Here is an 18,620-nt window from a genome sequence, read left to right on the forward strand (position 1 = left end):
CTGTGAGAGCTGCTCCTGCTGCCACCTGCTGGACGACACAGGTATCACACCTGAATTTATTTCATCCTAAGGCAATCCTTCTAGTAGAACCAGATCAGCTTTGCCCCTTTGTTTTGATGATATGTTTGAGTTTCTTGTTCTGTTCCCTTTTTTAAAGTATGTCTGTAACAAAAAGCCATCTGAAATTGCCAAAGGCGAAAAGAAAAACTGATTTAAGATTTTAAATTGATGAAAATTATAATAAGAGATTGCAGCAACGCTTCATAGGTCGTTTTACATATTTAATTTATATTTCTGATGCGCGGCAGCTGTGTTTCTTGAATAAGCTGATTAATCTTTCCTCTGCAAAGTAAATTAGACGAAACCCCGGTGCATGATGAATCAAGTCTCAGTTTAAGGACCTCGTAATTTACTTGTTGAGTATAACGTCTCAGTTCTTCTCTTTGATTAAATCCAAGCCTTGAGACTGGCTGACTCACTGCAGAGATACATTAAACCCTTTAAATTCTAAAGAGAGAGAGAGAAAGAGAAAGAGAGAACAGGCATTTTTGCACAATTTTTAGCTGAGATAAATTAAAAATCAAGAAATGTAAATATATACAGTTTTTATGTTTTTTCTTACGTAAGCACAGTGTAATAGTGATCTACATTTCCCACATTTTTCATTTTATTAATAAAATTAAATGTAAACTATTCACAAGCAACGTTATAATAAAGTGAACTGTGAGGGAAATAAATTCATAATAAATATTTTAAAAATAAAGATCAAAACAGAATATGGAAAAAAGTAATAAGTACGAAACGCACGAACGGAACTATGTCATGAAGAACGTTTCCGCCCGGTCTGTACACACTGTGACACAAAGCACTTCCTCCATGCGTAGTTTTCGGTGAAATGAGCTCAGTTACGTGTTTTTAAGAGCTTTAACGCCAAAGTCTTTTATTGTAATAACGTGGCAGTGGGCTGTTGTGTTGTGTCCAGAATGGCGGCGGACGTGTCCAAACACTAGTGTGTAACACACCGGGAGTTTCCCTTCATTTGTAGCAGGTAGGAAGGTCGGCTTTAACAGCACGCGACACGATAACATTCACTACACAGCGATGAGCGATGAACGTGGAGCTACAGACCCCAGCGCCAAACTCTAAAAAAATCCCTAAAACTCGTGTTTAGAGCTAAAACATGAATAATGGAGCGGTTTTGGAAGTGTTTTAATTTGGGGCCGAATTACAAAATTGGATTAGGCAATTTATTAAACATCATCAGCTGTGTTCTCATATGCGTATGTATGTAGCAAATAAAGAAAGCTGTAGATAATATACATTTGCTATTGAGTCTTGTTATAGGAGACTGAATTGTAAGCAGTTTTACTTTGGTGTTTCAGAAAGAAAAGGTTTAGGATATATTAAAACAAAAACAACTTTGTATTTTCCCCAGTGAAGCTACACACAGACTGATAACACTGTGGTGTAGGAGCACTGTTATTGCTGCATAATTTAGAAGAATATTCACAATTATCTGTGAGTGGGAGAAACTGTTTCCACAAGTCTCCTTCCACATGAATAAACATGGGCACATTCAGACCACTGTGGAACTGCTGGTTATTACACAGTTGTAGAAAAGCAGCTCTGTATTAGATTATAAAACCGATGAGTTGCAGGCACAGGTGGATCCCAGGGTTTTAACCACTGACAGGAAGTGAAAGACAAAGTTGCTGGATTTGCTGATCAGAGTTCTGTGTCTTTTTAATTATTCCATCTCATTAGGAACTCATCAGGAGCTTCCATGGAGGGTTTGGAGGAGAAGCTTAAAGTTCTGTCCATCGCTAGGCGGTCCTGTCCGGAGGAACCCACCTACCTGCTGGATGTTGCCTTGCAGCCGAGTGGCCTTCTGGCGGTGTCCTGCTCCAACTTCACCATCCACCTGCACAACAAGGACACTTTGAAGCAAGTGGGAGAGTATCAAGGCCACAACGGGCGGCTCTGCGGGGTCACGTTTGGCCACACCTCCTCTGACCTCCTGTACTCCGGTTCTGCTGACGGGACGGTCCGCGTGTGGGACGTCCGCCAACCCGGGACGGAGGCAGCCCAGAAGTTTAAAAGCGATCCAGCGCACTGTTACTGCAGCTTCGACCTGAGCTGCAGTGACATGCTCCTGTGTGCCGGCACTGAGCAAGTGGACAGCGAGGACAGCTTCCTCATTTTCTGGGATTCCAGGAAACCGGCAGGTGGGCTTCTTGGGGTATACTCTGAGTCGCACAGCGATGACATCACACAGGTGCGCTTCCATCCCCGGGATAAGGACCGCCTGGCTTCGGGCTCCACAGATGGCCTCGTTAATGTTTTCGACCTCAGCCGGGGGGCGGAGGAGGATGCGCTGCTCGCCACCTGCAACAGCGACTCATCAGCGAGCTCAGTGTGCTGGTCCGGGGCCAACTACACCCAGCTGCTGTGCCTCAGCCACGATGAGGGGTTGCACCTGTGGGATTTGGGCCAGCTGGATACAGATGAGCCTCTCACCATCTTCAGCACCTCCGACGCTCGCAGCCTGACTCTACTGGCTGACGGGCGAGGCGTGGACTACCTGGTGGGGGGGCGGTGGCTAGAGGACACCCAAAAGCTGCTGGTGGTCGGCGGGAAGAACAACGGAGACCTCCACCTGATGGAGTGTGACGCCAGGGGTCTTCATCTGCTCAGGAGCCTAGAGGGTGGCCACGCCTCCACGGTGCGCTGCTTCCTGTGGGATGCAGCAGGGGAGGCGTTGTTCACCGGGGGGGAGGATGCACAGCTTCTGCTGTGGAAACCGGGTGGAGAGGAGCTCACACCAGGGAAAAGGGAGTCTATGAAGAGCGAGTCAGCTCTAAGACTCAAATCCAGACCTCATAAAAAACACGGCTACCACAGAGAAAAGACGACGGCGTAGCAGAGGAACAAAGTGAACCTGACTGAAGCAGCCCTGTGTCCTACAATTTAAAGCAGCTCAGCTGCTGAGGACGATGTCAGTAAGCAGATGAAATGGTGTTCATCTTTGCCTCAGCTGTTGATAGATGCTGTTGTTTATACTGTGCAGTTCTGTTTACAAGCAAAACATATTCTTGTGTGTCATAGCAGCCTGAATGTGGACCTTTTTAGTGTTTACAAAGAAACCAGCTTGCAGGAAAATTGTGACCAGGTGACTTTGAAAGGCAAATTGTATTTTAGTCTTTGATAAAGATCTGGTGGCCCCAGCTAACAAACAGGGCAAGTATTTTAATATGAAGAGAGCTGTGTGTGTTTAATAAAAACTTTGGCATGCTGTGTGACTGCACCACAACAATCAGTCTTTATAGTTATTATATTTGTAGCACGCAGGACTGTAGCATTTCTCTAGAAGCACATCTCAGTTTTTAGGCTACAATTGCTGTTCCAGCACATCACCAGCCACCACCCTGAGAGCTCTGGACAGCCTTAGTTCTCTTTGGCTGGACATTTTCCACTGATTGGTTTAGTGATTTATGTTCATTGAATCATAAAAGCAGCTTTTCATGTCTGTATTCTCACATTCATCTGTCCTGTGCCCTATGTGCTTGCTTACATCTGATGTTTTCCAGAAAGCGACACAAAGCAGACGAGGAGACGTCACTGTTTGCTGGTATCATAATTGTATGCTGCTGGGATTCACATTCATTGCCACCCTTGCTTTTTTGTAGCTATTTGACAGGTGTCACTCATGTTTTAGACTAGAAATGATTTGTCAATTATAGTTAATCAACCAAAAATGACTAGAATTTAAAACTAGCTCCAGTGTCAGCTCCTGACATGGTACTCTTGAGGACAGAGGACCCGCCCACCTGCTGTTTAAAATTTTCGTTTGACTTAAAAGAAGAGGAGTTAAAACAGCTTGTTTGAGACAGATGACAGAAATAAGCATTATTCTAACACTGGAATCATGCAAAGCTACTCAAGCAAAGTCGAGTATAAAAATCTGGAGCTGGAAATGAGCAGGAAGTGTCCAGTTTCTGTAAAAAACAATGCATCAGATTTTCAGCTGTTTTTGATTCATTTTGCTGTATCGCAATCGTTGGTTGGGCAATACAGGACTTTTTATGATTTCTCAGCTTTGAAATGTTGATGTGGGTGTTTGTTTTACATGGATCAAATGATCAATCAATGAATTTAAAAAAGAAGTAATAATCTGCAACCCTGCTTGGCATATTCTCACATTTACTACTACTAATAAACAGCATATCACTGCCAGTCTACTGACACTGAGCATTGACATGATTGAGTCTCTGGTTGATCAAACCCACAATGAGAGCTATTTAGGCCTACCCCCCAATAAGGTCAGAAATGAGCAGAATAACTACAAGAAAAGTAAACTGTAGTAAAGTAAAGTTGCCCAGATTATCTTCCAACACTATTATGGCACATATTTAAGGGTTTCCATGGCAGAATACTGGTAAAAAAGTGGCACAGATGTGGCGCAGTCAATAGTAAATAGGAGCCACCATGTGCAGGAATACGTCTCCAAACACAAGGATTCATCTCCAAGACAAGGACATCTTAAAAACAGCAAACTGTTTGTTATAAGTGAGGTTTAATTACACTGGTATTGTAAAGTTCCCCGATGACTGATTTCCACTAAGTACAATGAAACATACTATGCATTAAATCTTGTTACACTGTATAGTATGACATACTGACAGCTTCCTCCTATATCCATTTTTACACTTTCTATCTTCTAGTTGCAATGATTCCTTCAGCTGGCCAGCTGTTATTACTGGATTACTTCCTGAAAGTCACCCGAGCTGCCCGGCACAGTGTGATCACGCTGAGACTGCAGCTATCCTTCTCAAATGGCAGCAAGTGGAATAACTAGACTAGCAGTGCAAGTGTCTGTGTGTGTGTTTAATTCTAGCCAGTGGAGTCATGCGGTGAATCTCATTCACATTAGCGATCATTGCGGTGACTCAGGCTTCATCTTTGCATTCTTTTAACCATTCATTACTCTATGAATTTTTTGCAGTGTGAAAACATCAGCTGAGTCATTACATTCTATTAGTAAATACAGACAGACAAAACAAAGACGAGTCTTTTTGGAGTCTCACTCTGGAAGCTAAATGATATTTACATGTAAAAGGAAAGAAAAAGCTATCCAAATTTGGTGTACCTAATGTACTCAGTTTCAGAGAGGACTTCACATCCTGTGTTTTACTATAAATGTTTGGTACCTTAATGTGAAGTTTTCACAGGACTCTGTGGAAACTAAGTACACCCTCACTGCTTCCACAGGATTTAAGAGGGTAAGTAGCAGCCACATGCTGCTGATAAGATGCACTCGATTAACAGAAAGCGTGAGCAGCCCTGTAACAGCAGAGGTTTTGGCGGTTTTGGGTGTGCATTAACATAATCCCACAATCTTCCCAGAAGTGGACATCACAGCAAATTCACCCCAGGGTCAGACTGTGCAACGTGAAGAGAAATGACAAAACCCCCCAAGAGCCACAGCTCAGAGTCTGCAGGCCCAGACAAGTTAAACGTTAAAGTTCATGACAGCACAATTAGCAAATACTGAACAAGTATGTCTTGTTTGCAAGGGTTGCTAGGAGAAAGCCTCTTCTCTCAAAACAGAACATGGCAGCGTGGCTAAAGTTTGTGAAGTTGCATCTGAACAAACCACAAGACTTCTGGAGCAACATCCTTTGGACAGACGAGAGGAGTTGGCCAAAATGTACACAGCCTTGTACCAGCATATCAGCACAAATGCTAATAATAAAGCACAGGGTGATGATCTGGGCTAGTTTTGCAGCTGCAGGACTCGTCCACCTTGCAGTCACCAACTCGACCACAACTTCCTCTGTACACAAAGTTTTCTTAAGTCAAATGTTAGGTCATCTGTCCAACAGATTGGCTGCAAGGGTATGGTCCAACAGGACAATAATTCCAAACACAGCAGCAGATCTACAACAGAATATCTGAAAAAGGAAAGCATCAAGCTGACTGAAATGCTGGACCTTAAATAGGCTCAGTATAAACGAATGCCCAATGAACTGAAACAACATTTTGAAGACGACTGGGTAAAATTCCTCTACAATGATGTGAAAGACTGATAAAGTCATTAAAGCCATAAAGAGCTATTTCTGTTAACATTGGTTCTACGAGCTACTCAGTCACAGGTTTTTTAAACGACTGCAAAGCCCCATGAAAACTGACTTCTTCACATCTGTATATATATAATTGCACAGAAAAGAGTAAACTTAAACTGCAGATATTACTGAAAGACAGTGATGGAGCCACACAGTTTTTATAGAGTGACCACAATGAGACCATTACTGAGAATGGGGTGATGGAGAAACATCATCTTTTCTTTTAAATATCTGTTTATATTCTTGATAAGTCACTGTATGCCTAACTGCTCATTTTTGGTCACTCACATGCTTATTTGTTCACTCATATGATAACCAAATTGATATGAGCCCTGACTGCTTAAAAAACATAATACAGAACTATTTCTAAAGTCATTCTTTTAAAATTGTTGATAAAGTCCATGATTCCTAATTTAGCAGTGTAGATGTGACGCTAACTTTGCTACAAACTAGGTTTTACTACTAAAACGTGTTGATATGGGAAATACAGCTGTAGAGAAATGGTTCCTCTAAGTTGTGTGAATGTAATTTTACTTCAGTTAGTATGAACAAGGCCTCTAGCAGGCTTCATTGTTACAGTGGCAAAACCAAAGTGTGGTTTCACTGGTCAATATGATGCAGTTTTGCTATTTCTGTCCTTAGTGACAATGGTGAGAAAACACTTCACTAGAGATTCTGCTGAGAATGCTCGCTGCCTAAGACATACCAAATCTTGTGGAGTTCTGAATGAAGCCCAAAAAATAATAAAACAATCACAACCAACATTACACTAAAGATACTCGTTGAAAACTATGAAACACCAGGGTGACTAAAAAATGCCAAAGGACTAGAACAAAACAGCAAACTCAAAGAGACGCAGCTAGAAGGATGAAAATGATGAGGAAGCAGATGAAAAAAAAATCACGAATAAGTCGCAGGAATCTCTCAAGAGATGCTGTGACCACATAAAATGAGGAAAAATGACACTAAAATTACGACTTAAAAAAGCAAAGCAACCACAGTCATAGAAAACAGCTATAGAAAAACACTATGGGGTATTAAGTTGTTTTTTTTTATTTTGTATGAAATGTGCGAAACCTTTATACACGGCCTACTGCCTCATAATTGTCCAAGCCAGTAATCCACACGTTAGATAAAACTACCCCTGGACACAGTGCGTTAATACTAATAATTATTACTACTTACACGTTAATGCACCAGTAATTCAAATACATAAGATATAGCTAGGCCTATGTAGCACTTCAGTTGACACGTTTCCAGTATAGTGACTAATATGAATTATATGGTATATTGTTTTTTTTAATAAAAAATAATTTGTATAATTTGCTGTAAAGTTGGAGCAGAAACTATTTGCAAATGTGTTATTTTAAAAACCTATCAAGCGAGAGAAAACCAATACGTGAGCGAGTAAAGGAAACACCCATGCATGCCCTAGCATTAGCTATATAGCGCATTCACAGACCTATATATCAGTTATGTAACTCTCGCTGTGTTCCTCTCTAATTTCGGTTCTAGGGCTGAAATGCACTCGTCTTTCACACAGCACCGCCTCGGCTGTGAGGAGGTCTTCAAAAACACTTATAAATGTGCAATAAACGATTGGGCAGAACGAGCGTTAAAATGTGGATACATAGAAGCGAGGTGCAGGGCCGGGCCTCGGACAGGTTTAGCCTCATTCCAGCACGCTGCCTGGTGAAGCCTCCACACATACACACTGTACTTCGCTCTCTGCCTCGATCTTTTTCCTTGTCCCTTCTCCTCTACCTAACCGACGGATTCGGAGCCTCGTTTCTCCGTGTTGTGATTGCCAGTTCTGGCTGTCCAATCACAATTGCGGACATCGCTCCCTGCAGCCAATCAGCTTTGTACGTGGTTCAGATGCTCGTCCAGCACGCTACGCTGTGTCTCTGTTATGTGTGCCATGGTCTCAACCCAGCAGTGTTGACAATAGGGTGAAAGGAAACAGCCCCGGATCATAGACGAGCAAAGAAAACACCAAAATCCAGGGTTTTTGGGGAAGACGAGCGAGTGAATCAATAACAGGAATGTAAATGCGTTAACGTAATCGTTTGTGTGTATCGTAGGTGTATTTTGTAATTAATGGGAGTTTGAGGATTATTCAGTTGGAAGGAAGGCTACTCGTGGGTTTGGCTGTTTCAGGCCAAAGATTTTCCTGCTGCTCCGCCGCTGCTGGGGAAAGGCTGTTCTTACCGAACTGGAGGTAGCCTAACTAATAGCCCGATAGCTTTCCAAACATAGGATAACTCCTCGCCGCCGTCTCCGTTGCGAACCGCAGAGGATCAAGGTAAAGTACTACGATTGGAGGGCTACCAGCCACTTGGTCGGCTGCAGCTTGTCGGGCTCGGGTCGGGACTCGGGACGGTGTGTGTCTCCCAGCCTGGTCACTCTGTCAGTCTGTGAGCGCTAGCTAACGGTAGCAGCATTAGCACTGCCCCGTATTTACATCTGGGATGATGGGTGATCGCCCGAGCCCGCCCAGGTAACTCTATCTTATTAGCACACATTGGCTTTGATATAATCGCAGGTTTCATTCTTTTAATCAGCTTCTTGTGTTTCCTTTGACTGGTGGCGGGTCTTAAGCTAAGGCTACATGTTCAACTTGAGCTAACCCGCGATAACCGTTGCACTAACGTTAGCTAGCTACCAAAAATATAATTTTCTAAAGTAAAGCTTCAAAGCTTTGAAATGAAAGCCGCTTTATCTTCATGGCTATACTATCTTAGAGCTTTATGTGTTCTTTGGAGACGACTATCTAGCGTTCAATGCGGCTTTGTAACGGTTAGTCGAGATGCTAACACTGCTAGCTAGTTAACGCTAGTGAGGCTATCGCGCTGTCAAGTTTTGAATGCTGCGCTGCCTCCTCCTCCTCCTGCTGCTGCTGTCGCTGCCAGGCCCGATTTGCCCAAGCTAACGCCAGCTCTCCCGAACGGCTTCATTTTAAACCTTAGAGTTGATGGCCTACTTTGCTGCTCTAGCTGATAACAGCAGCAAATATGTGACATCAAATTGCACTGTACAGGAACTAGGGTTTATTGAGTTATTTGCTGTATGCAGCGGCCCACGGGCTGGTTCGCTCAAAGTAAATGCTGCTGTTTAATCCTCGTGAGTTGAAAAAGCCCCATGAACCCAGCATGAGACAAGTTTAGCTTTCCTGTCAAGTGAAGCCAACTGTCAAACGGTGTGGCGATAATCCTACATGAATTTTGACTGGCTGTGCACTAAGAGGCTGTTTCTGACAGGCTCGTACCTCTAAACTTGTCATCTTATATTTTCTTGCACAGACCACCATTGTTTCTACATGTTGAGTAATGTGTATAGAACCGTTAGGAGGGAGAGAGAGATCATCACCTCTAATAACAATGTAGTGACATTGTAGATGAGAGGTGGGAGCATGGTGATGAGTGGAATGCATCGGGCTAACTTTAAAGTATTATCGTACTACTCTTACTTTTGCTTTTATTTTGCCTAGTCTCTACATCCCCAGCCATTTATGGGAGGCCAGGTGTGGCCTTTCATATACGCATATTTGCACTGTCTGTGTTTTAGGAGGGTTTACTCCTGTTCCGTGACACATCTGGCTCACCTTTAAGGTTCTAGAGTTTAACCATGTTGTTAACAGGTCCAACCTTAACTCAGATAACTTAACATCCAAAGTCTTCTGTGTTTATGACAAGGCTGGTACATTAACTGCCTCCTCCTTATCAGCTCTGTGTGGTTTTGTGTGTGTGTGTGTGTGTGTGTGTGTGTGTTTGAAAGTTGCTGAGTTCATTTGTACTTAGATGTGTGAACAGCGCAATTCACCCATGAATGAATCACACCAATTAGACGGGCTGTCAGGTTGCAACATTCAGCTGATAGTAGCAACAGGAGACTTTCGGAAGTATGAGGATTCAGTACAGTAAGCCAGGGATTCATACTGGTATTGTTCAATTTGTTAGCAATTTTTATTGGATGGATATGTAAAGTAACCTGTCTTCTTTATGTTGCTGTGACTTGCATGATACTTGCATGACTCTGGTTTTTGGGAGGCAATAAAAGCTGCAAAGCAGGATGAATTATTGGATTTAAGGGCATATCGTGTGTTTAACTTACACAAAAGAACTGTTTGATATTGACTGCTTATATGTCGAACTGCACCATATATTTTCAGTTTTGTTGACTGATAAGATGACATTTACTGCTGGCAGTAAATATTGAAAAACGCTTAAAAATTTTTTTTTTACTTATTATAATGAACACTTATGTTTTCCTTAGCAAAAAAAGTAGAATAAATAACAATAAAAGTACGTTAAATAAAACAGTCTGTGCATTTATAGATTTCTTTTGGTATGGATGAGCTGAAAAAAAAAAAAAATTAACAACCAAAAAGTGTCTTTGAGGATCTTTTTTCTGAAGCAAGTTATTATCAGAGTCATGTTATTGAGTGTTGGCCAGCCAAACCAAGACAGCTGTTGTTGTTGCATAAGGCTTTATTTATTTATGACTTTATTTATTTTTTATTTTCTACTACTTCTGTGATGTTTAATAAGCCGAATGTACTTCTAACAATGTAGATAATGATTTTGCAGGCCTATATCAAGGAAATGTTTTTATTATTATTATTATTATTATTATTATTATTATTATTATTATTATTATTATTTCCATGAAATAAAAAGAAAAGCAGTTGGGCCGTACCAAAATATGACTCTTGTCGTATTATGAAAATTTTGGACACTGCAACCCTGTGAAAAACTAAGTACACAGCACAATCAATAGCTTGTGCAACCATTTAGCAGCAGTATGTTGAATGAATAGTTTTCTGTATGCCTTTATAAGTCTCTCACATCCCTTTGTAGGAATTTTTGTCCACTCTTCTTTAGAACGTTGCTTCAGTTCATTGAGGTTTGTGAACATTTGTTAATGCATACCTCTCTGTGATCAGGGTATGGTCTGCAATACCTTGATTCTGTTCTTATTCAGCTATAGTGTTGTAGATTTTCATGGTGTGTTTTGCACCATTACCCTGTTGCATGACCCAGTTTGGGTAAGCTTTAGCTGTCACACAGTCATGTTTGACTACAGAATACTAGTTCATGGTGGACCAGTTCAGATCCTGTGGCTGCAAGACAAGCTCAAATCATCACCCCTCTACCACCGTGCTTGACAGTTAGAATAAGGCACACAGCTGATATGCTGTGTTTGGTTTTCTCCAACCATCGTGCTGTGCTTTATGGCTAAACATCTCCACTCTGATCTCATCTGTCCAAAGGACGTTGTTTAAGAAGTTTTGTGGTTTGTTTTGATGCAACTCTACAAACCTGAGCCATGCTGTCTCGTTTTTCTTAGAGAGAAGAGGTTTTCTCCGGGCAACACTTTGAAACAAGCCATATTTGTTGAGTATCTTTTTTTAAAAATTGTACCTTCATGAACTTTAACATTTAACATGCTAATTGAGGCCTGTAGAGTCTAAAATGTAGCTCTTGTGATTTTTGCAAAAAACTCAAGACACATCCACCCCATTGCTAGCACACACCCAAATCCTCAAGACCAGCAAACTGCTCAAACTTCTGCTTTTATTGAGGTGCTCACACTTGCTAATGATCAACAACCAACTGCATTTGATCAGCAGCATGTAGCTATTCTTAATTCCTTAGAAAGCAGTAAGTGTATACTTAATTTTTTATAGGACTGCATAGTATGTTTCAAGCTGGTATTCCTCTCATCCACAGCACTGCATTCCTGTACATATTTGTGTGTGCATTTTTGTTCCCTTACTCCAGCTCCTTTCTTTCGGCCTTGCAATTGCCTGTTTGTTGACTTCCTGTCGTACAGCAGCTCCCTCCCTCCTCTTCCTCCTTCCCTCCCTCCCTCCCTCCTCGTCCTCCCTTTCGGTTGGTCTCCCTGTTGCTTGCCATGCACCCCTCCTCTCTCCTTCCTCCTTGTTCTTTAATCCCACCCTCACCAAGCCTGTTTGGATGTCATCTGTTCTCTTATGTAAGAGGCATGGGAGGAGAATGGCTTTGGTGCTTGGGTGCCATACGCCTGACCAGGCGGCATAGTCTTGCTCTCCCTCGTGTGTTGTGTAGTGTTGTCGCCATTAGCTGCTTAGTGAGAGAGAACGATTGAACGTGAGGCACTGATGGTTGTACACAGGGATTCCAGTGGTCCTATCCACAGGTAAGAAAAGTAGTGTGGCTGTAGAGTTTTTAGATTGTTCCGAATGTGTCTAATCGCAATTTTGTCACTTTCAGTGGTGCTGCAGTGGAAAAGCACCAATTTGTACTGTTTACTTTTACCATTTGTGATGTAGCAGGTAGAAATTGAAATTAAGTCTTTGCCTTGTTTCTTTTTTATTTTATTTTATTTTTTGGAGCTGAATGATGCTCTTTGTCATCATAGCAGAGATTAAAACTTGTATTGCCTGAAATCATGAACACAAAGAGCTGGAAAGTCTCTCCATAATATTATGGTGGAATCTTGGAGCTGATATGGACCACCCTTGCCCACGCCAAAAAACCCCCAAAACAGAGCAAGAATATTAAAATGTAATATTATATATTACTAGTAAAGCGCTGTACAAATACAGGCCATTTACCATTTGCCATTATAAAAGACAGCTGGAAGTGCTGATTTAACCATTTATAAGAGTAAAACTTGATTATCCAAGAGGTGTCAAAGAGTACGTACGTCAGAGCCAGTCCACTTTCAGACATTAGCTGGGGATTATCGCTGAGTGCAGGTGATTTTTAGACGCCTCAGCCTTGCTTTGTCCGGTATCTGTAAGGCTCTGTACCCACAGCAACAGCACAGAGAACAAGTTGCAAGGTGTCAATTTGCAAGGTTTTTTGTCATGTTTATACTGTAGGGTATGTCAGCCTTGTGATAAAGCCGACATACTTTTTAGGCTCACATTTGAATAGTTTTGAAAGGCAAAACTATGGCAGGAAATCTTTCAACAGAGAAAAAACAAACAAGTGTTGTCCTCGACCATAGTATTTTTTTTTTTTTTTTTTTTAAAGAGAAATTTTAAGAGTTTGTTACCTGCCAGGCTGACTGATGCTAACCAACCACAGGAGAGATCAGTGTTTAGCTGGAGGTATTTTCCAAGCTGATGCCAAACAGAAGGCATTCACACAGCTGGATCATTAACTGCTGAGTGACAATGAAAGTGAAGACCGTGAATAGTACTGACAGATGACTCTCTTGTCATATAATTGGTGTTGTCATTTGTGAATCTGTGTATCCTGTTTGGCGTACAGTCATGACTTACATGACTGCACGCCAAACATTGAATTGTTACAATACTAGAATTTTACTGCCTGCTCTCTCTTGTTCATATATATATATATATATATATATATATATATATATATAACATATTATATATATATATATATATATATATACCTATATATATATATATATATATAGATAGATACATAGATATATATATATATATATATAAAATAAAGATTTGAGCAATGGTCTGCAGAAAATATATTCATGTATAGCCTTGTTTATTACTTGTGTTTCTGGTGACTTCTGGTGCATCATATTTCTGTTGCTTAAAGTTGATGAGCTTTGATTAAACTGTACTTGATTATGGACTCAAACAACTACATAGTTGATCCTGTTGTGCTTCTTTGTCAGTCTTTATGAGAATGATTGTGGAGGTTTGTTAGCGATATTGTTCATATGCGTACCTCATGGTGAGGGGAGGGGCTTTGTGCCTGATTAGCCTCAGTGGTGCTGTGTGAAGTTGTGTGTCAACTAGAGCAAGTGTTGCATCAGTACTGTTGTAAATGAATATCTACTCCAATGGTTTCTTGTATCTTATCTGGTAGATTGGTTTGTTTTTTTTTTTGTTTTTTTTCTTCTGGTTGACAAGTCTACTTATACACTCACTCAGAAATAATGAACATGACACGACTACCTTTGACCAGACCATCAAAGTCTGGCTTCATGTCTGATGCATGCAGCACAGTGGACAGATGTTTAGCCGTCCCTTGGGATCTATTATGTGCTGTAGTTCGTCATAGAAAAAGCTTGTTTGTCTCTGTAAGTGAGCTGTTGAGGCTTTTGTTTTCCTTTTAGAATGTTGCGCGCTGCACTGAGTTAGCTCAGGGTAGTTCTGTCTATATTAAACCTATGTGCTAGTGCTAATTTGTTATAGTTGTGCAAAACGTCTGGCTTGAAGCAGGGTCTCCATCTGCATTCAAATGATAAACAATGATGATAGATATTTGAAAGTTTACCTGGAAGATTGTGATGATTATCACTGACAGCTGTCTTTGGATCTATTTGCCATATTTTTAAAGTAAGACCTTACAGTCTGTTGCGATTTTCAATTGCAAAACTATATATATATTTTTAAAAAAGAACAAAGTAGTTTTGCATTACAACTTGAAAAGGGGAAAAACTGATTGCTCAATAGCAAGTTCTTTTATAGCTCGTTAAAACTTTTTTCATGGTTAAACTTGAGGCTTTGCCATTTGAAAATCTCCAGAACTTTTAATTGTCATCCTAGATTGAGTGATTTTTGAATTTGGAAGCCCATGTCCTTGGGAGGACTCTGCCTTTTCTCCTGCTGACTGGCTCATTGTAATGTAAACAAACATATAGTCAGTCTTTAATGACAGTATGCTGTAAATGTGTACAAACTGTCCTAAACACTGACATCTTCAATCTAATGCTTAGCAGAAAGATGAGAGGACTGTGGTTTTGAGGCTGTTTTACCATATCTTCTTATATTCACAGTTGGCACTCTTGATTTTTATCTTCTTCCTCTTGTAGTTATATTGCATCAGTGCTGACAGTTTCATCACAGAGAACCACAGATGTACATGTTGCTTGTCTACAGTCATTATAACTACTATAGATTCTTTACTATGATGGACAGTAAGCGGTGCATCCTCAGGGAGCTTTTGAAAGGCTTCGACTATCCATATGAATGATGTGCGTATGTACGTGTTTGTACTGAAGTCCAAGCCTGTAGTAACTCTCCTCGCTCTGTTGTATACAAGGCTTGGTGGGCATGTTGTATGACAGCCTTTTGACTTTGACAGAACATTTGCTGCCAGCACAGACCGCAGCCTGCAGCATCTCATTCATGTCTTATTATATAAGGATTTTTGTTAGCACTCTAATTTATGTCCTCTCAGCCACCCCATGCCATCCAGGTCAGTTAGTGATCAGGCTCTTTGTCCTCTCCTGAAATCAGAGTCCAGTTAGCTTCCTAATGTCCTGAATAAACTAAAAATATTAGCCTCATGCTAACTAGCAGAGGCCAGTTTTGTTGTGGCTTGTGGTTGATATTGAGCTTTGTATTTTTCCCATGTACAGTACTGTTGCAAGAAGGAAGTGGGAGTACTAATGAAATATGGTCAGTTAAAGGCAAACACACTCATATCTGACTAAATAGTTGTACTTTTCACATCTTTGATTAAATTAATTTCTATCTTTGTCTACGGGCTGAATTCCTGAGTTTCATAACTCAAAGAACAAGCTTTAACAGCAGCAACCTCTATCCTGTGATTACTTATTACTAGTGGTGCAACGGATCAAAAATCTCACGGTTCGGATTTGATCACGGTTTTAAGTCACAGATTGGATCAATTGGATCAAGACAAAAAATTAACATTTACTTATTCACTTATTGAAGTATTTTTTGCCTGTTAAAAACATTCAACTCAAGACTCATTCCACGCAATTATTAAAAAAAAAATTATGGTACAATATAGGGCAGTATAGGGCTTTGTATCTACCACTCAATTCAATTCAGTTTTATTTATAAAGTGCCAAATCACAAAAACAGTCGCCTCAAGGCGCTTTATATTGTAAGGTAGACCCTACAATAATACATACCGCTCATTATATCGCACTCCGCTGTGATATAATGAGCTGTCATGGTCACGTAGCTTTCCGTTGCCCATTTATAGTAGTTGGGCAACAGAAGATGCCTGGGACAGTTCAGCCATAACTTTAAACTTTTCCTGCTCATACATGCTTGGAACGATCTTGCCACTAAAGTGGATGCGCAACGGGATATCATAGCGTGGCTCAAGCACGTTCATCATAGTTTAAACCCCTTGTTTTGCACAACGGAATACGGCCTCCAGTCTGCAGCTAAACACCCCAGTAGCTTTTGTAATGACTTTAGCCCGGTCGGACTGGGCAGCAAAGGGCTGCTTAAATACTGCAATTTCCTCTGCTCCTCCACTTGGACGGCTAGCGCTGGCCATAACTATCCCTTGACAGACCCACCACGCACACCATACACATACTTTTTTTTCTTCTTTTTCGAATCTTCGGATCACGTGCGTGCCGAACCGTGGAGTGGGATCGGTTCGGATTACGGATCATCCGTTGCACCACTGAATCATTTTTCTTCCAAAAAAATGTTTTTCCTGGATGTCTTGAGTGGTCCTTTTTAAGTCATGCTATAATACATGTAATTGGTCAGGGCCCAAAAGATGAGTTCATGACTTCATGCTCCTTCTAAGGTTATTTGAAACTTGTTGTGATTGGTTGTGATGGTTCACATGTTGTCAGGATTCACACTTTATGGGGACACTGTGACAACTCAGGCTTCTAATCACTGTGTTTCCTTTAATTTAGGTTAAGATTAAGATCAGAACACAGTTCAGTTCACAGAAGTTGAGAAACTTTTCTATGCAACCGGGATGTTGTGTTTTGGTGTCTCTGTTCCTTCATTGGTATCTGAAGCAGAGTCTGCCAGCGTCCCCCTGGATGACCTGGAAGAAGGAGGGTTTATTTGAGCTTTTTGGTTATTTTGCACCAGAAAGCATCATGTTGCAAGACCTTAAAAAATGGATCATGTCTTTAGTTTTTGGCCGAATTTGAATCATTGTCAGTTTTACAGTTTTCTTCTCAGCCTCTGCCAGAGCAGCACATTTTTTGAAACTATTGGTTTTTCTTCGGGCATTCCAGGCTGTCCATGCGCACATTTGTTTTTTTTTTTAAAATGGATGTTTCATTGGTTTTGTTTGTATTTTTATAGATTGTTCGCGAACTACCTGAACAACTGAATTGGCTAGTACACCAGCCTAACTGACACTAATGAAAATCTTAGCATGTTAGCTTGGTGTATGTATGAATATTTACTTGTTTGCAGAGTTAGGGTATCGTGCTTATATCAAAGGATGACAGCAGATCTTTGAGCAGTGTGCATCATAGATGCTAATGTAACCAGAGGACCACAAAAACAGGGTTAGTTTGCAGATGTGAAACTTTGAGAAAAAGTTTAGCCCCATAAGAGGTTTAAAAAAAATAAAATAAAATAAAAAAATAACATCACCACACCCACATTTGTGGCCACCCTACAGATCTGTACCTCTGACAGCCAAAAACAAATCCTGAGTGTGCTCTTCCAAACATGTGCTCCTGGGTGTGGTGCAGAAAAGTAGTCTCAAGTGTGACTTCTGCTGCGGCTTGTTTTTGTTGCTTGAGAAGTTAGTTTGTTAGATTCTTTTTTTTAATTGTTATTTTAACATGCAATCAGCAGCCAGCACACACAGCAGTTGACATTTCCTCAGCTTCCTCCGACTGTGTCAATAGCTCGCAGCTGCAGAACCAGCTCCATTGTTGTCGGTGCCGCTGTGTATGTGTGTGTGTGTGGGTTTTGTGTTTTGTTTGTTTTTTTGTTTTTTTTTAAAAAAGTCGTGTGTGTGTTTGAGATACTTTGATGGTCTTCTGGCAGGTAGGAGTGCCGCTTGTTTGTGTACTGTAACCATGCTTGAACTGAAGTCTAAAGTGTCTCCTATGCTGGGAAAATGAGGCTGTCTGCTTTGGCTGCAGGAAAATGAACTCGTAGAGAGCTAAAACTGTAACAGGGGATGTTGTTTTTTTTCTTTTTTTTTCTATTTGCATGCGCTTACTATCAAAAAAAAAAAGAACTCTTGACCTGCATGACCTTAGTGCACGAACACGCTCGCACACAAAAACTTGTAAATGTGCTTCCTGTGCCTTAAATTCAAACTGGAATGAGAATGCTTAATTTAAAGCCAATACTGACATTACACTAATATAGGTTGTTTTTATATATGTGTGTGTGTTTGTTACTTTTAAAAATAATTGTTTTAAGATGGGGTTATTTGATCTCTTATATGATTTTAAAGATTTTCTTTTTTTGCTTTCCAAGCTGAAATTCTTGGAATAATTCAGAGCTTGAGAGAAATGATTTCTGGACAAATCACTACATTTCATTAACAAACCAGTAAATTTGAAAATAATTTCGAGCGATGTCAACACACTGTTGAAGCACATGGCTATCAACACAAGCTCGTGCAATTGGCTGAGAAGTGAGAGGAGGGAGTGAGCGGTGACGGCACCAGCAGCATGATGACTGACATTAAAAATGATCACAAATAAAGTGTTATGAAATGTAACTGTCCTATGAAAAAGTGTTGTGGTTAATCACTTTTGCTTTCTAAATTTGGAGCTTTCTGAACACGTCTAATGTGACTTCACCCCCCC

General features: G+C 40.7%; 2 protein-coding genes across 4 annotated transcripts in view; both read left to right on the forward strand.

Annotated features, from left to right (window-relative positions):
* The first annotated feature begins 864 nt into the window (after positions 1–864).
* On the forward strand, positions 865–3,567 carry wdr89 (WD repeat domain 89). Its single transcript, XM_005949338.3, has 2 exons — positions 865–1,048; positions 1,765–3,567. The coding sequence occupies exon 2, from the start codon at positions 1,784–1,786 to the stop codon at positions 2,918–2,920; it is 1,137 nt and encodes a 378-aa protein (XP_005949400.1). The 5' UTR covers positions 865–1,048; positions 1,765–1,783; the 3' UTR covers positions 2,921–3,567.
* A 4,450-nt stretch (positions 3,568–8,017) lies between these two features.
* ppp2r5eb (protein phosphatase 2, regulatory subunit B', epsilon) overlaps positions 8,018–18,620 on the forward strand; it is a 48,493-nt gene continuing 37,890 nt past the window's right edge. Inside the window, exon 1 of one of the 3 annotated variants that reach the window (XM_005949333.3) lies at positions 8,018–8,622. In XM_005949333.3, coding sequence (XP_005949395.1) covers positions 8,594–8,622 — 29 coding nt within the window. In that variant the 5' untranslated portion in view covers positions 8,018–8,593. Of the gene's footprint in view, positions 8,623–11,532; positions 12,303–18,620 lie in introns of those variants that run through there. The other 2 variants (XM_005949334.3, XM_042215085.1) reach the window with 2 other exon arrangements.

This window comes from Haplochromis burtoni, unplaced genomic scaffold (genome assembly GCF_018398535.1).
Source record: "Haplochromis burtoni strain Fernald_Lab_line unplaced genomic scaffold, NCSU_Asbu1 Contig_655, whole genome shotgun sequence".
Lineage (NCBI taxonomy): Eukaryota > Metazoa > Chordata > Actinopteri > Cichliformes > Cichlidae > Haplochromis > Haplochromis burtoni.

Coding starts and splice junctions, on each gene's coding strand:
- wdr89 (XM_005949338.3), top strand. CDS start 1,784: ATGGAGGGTTTGGAGGAGAAGCTTAAAGTTCTGTCCATCGCTAGGCGG.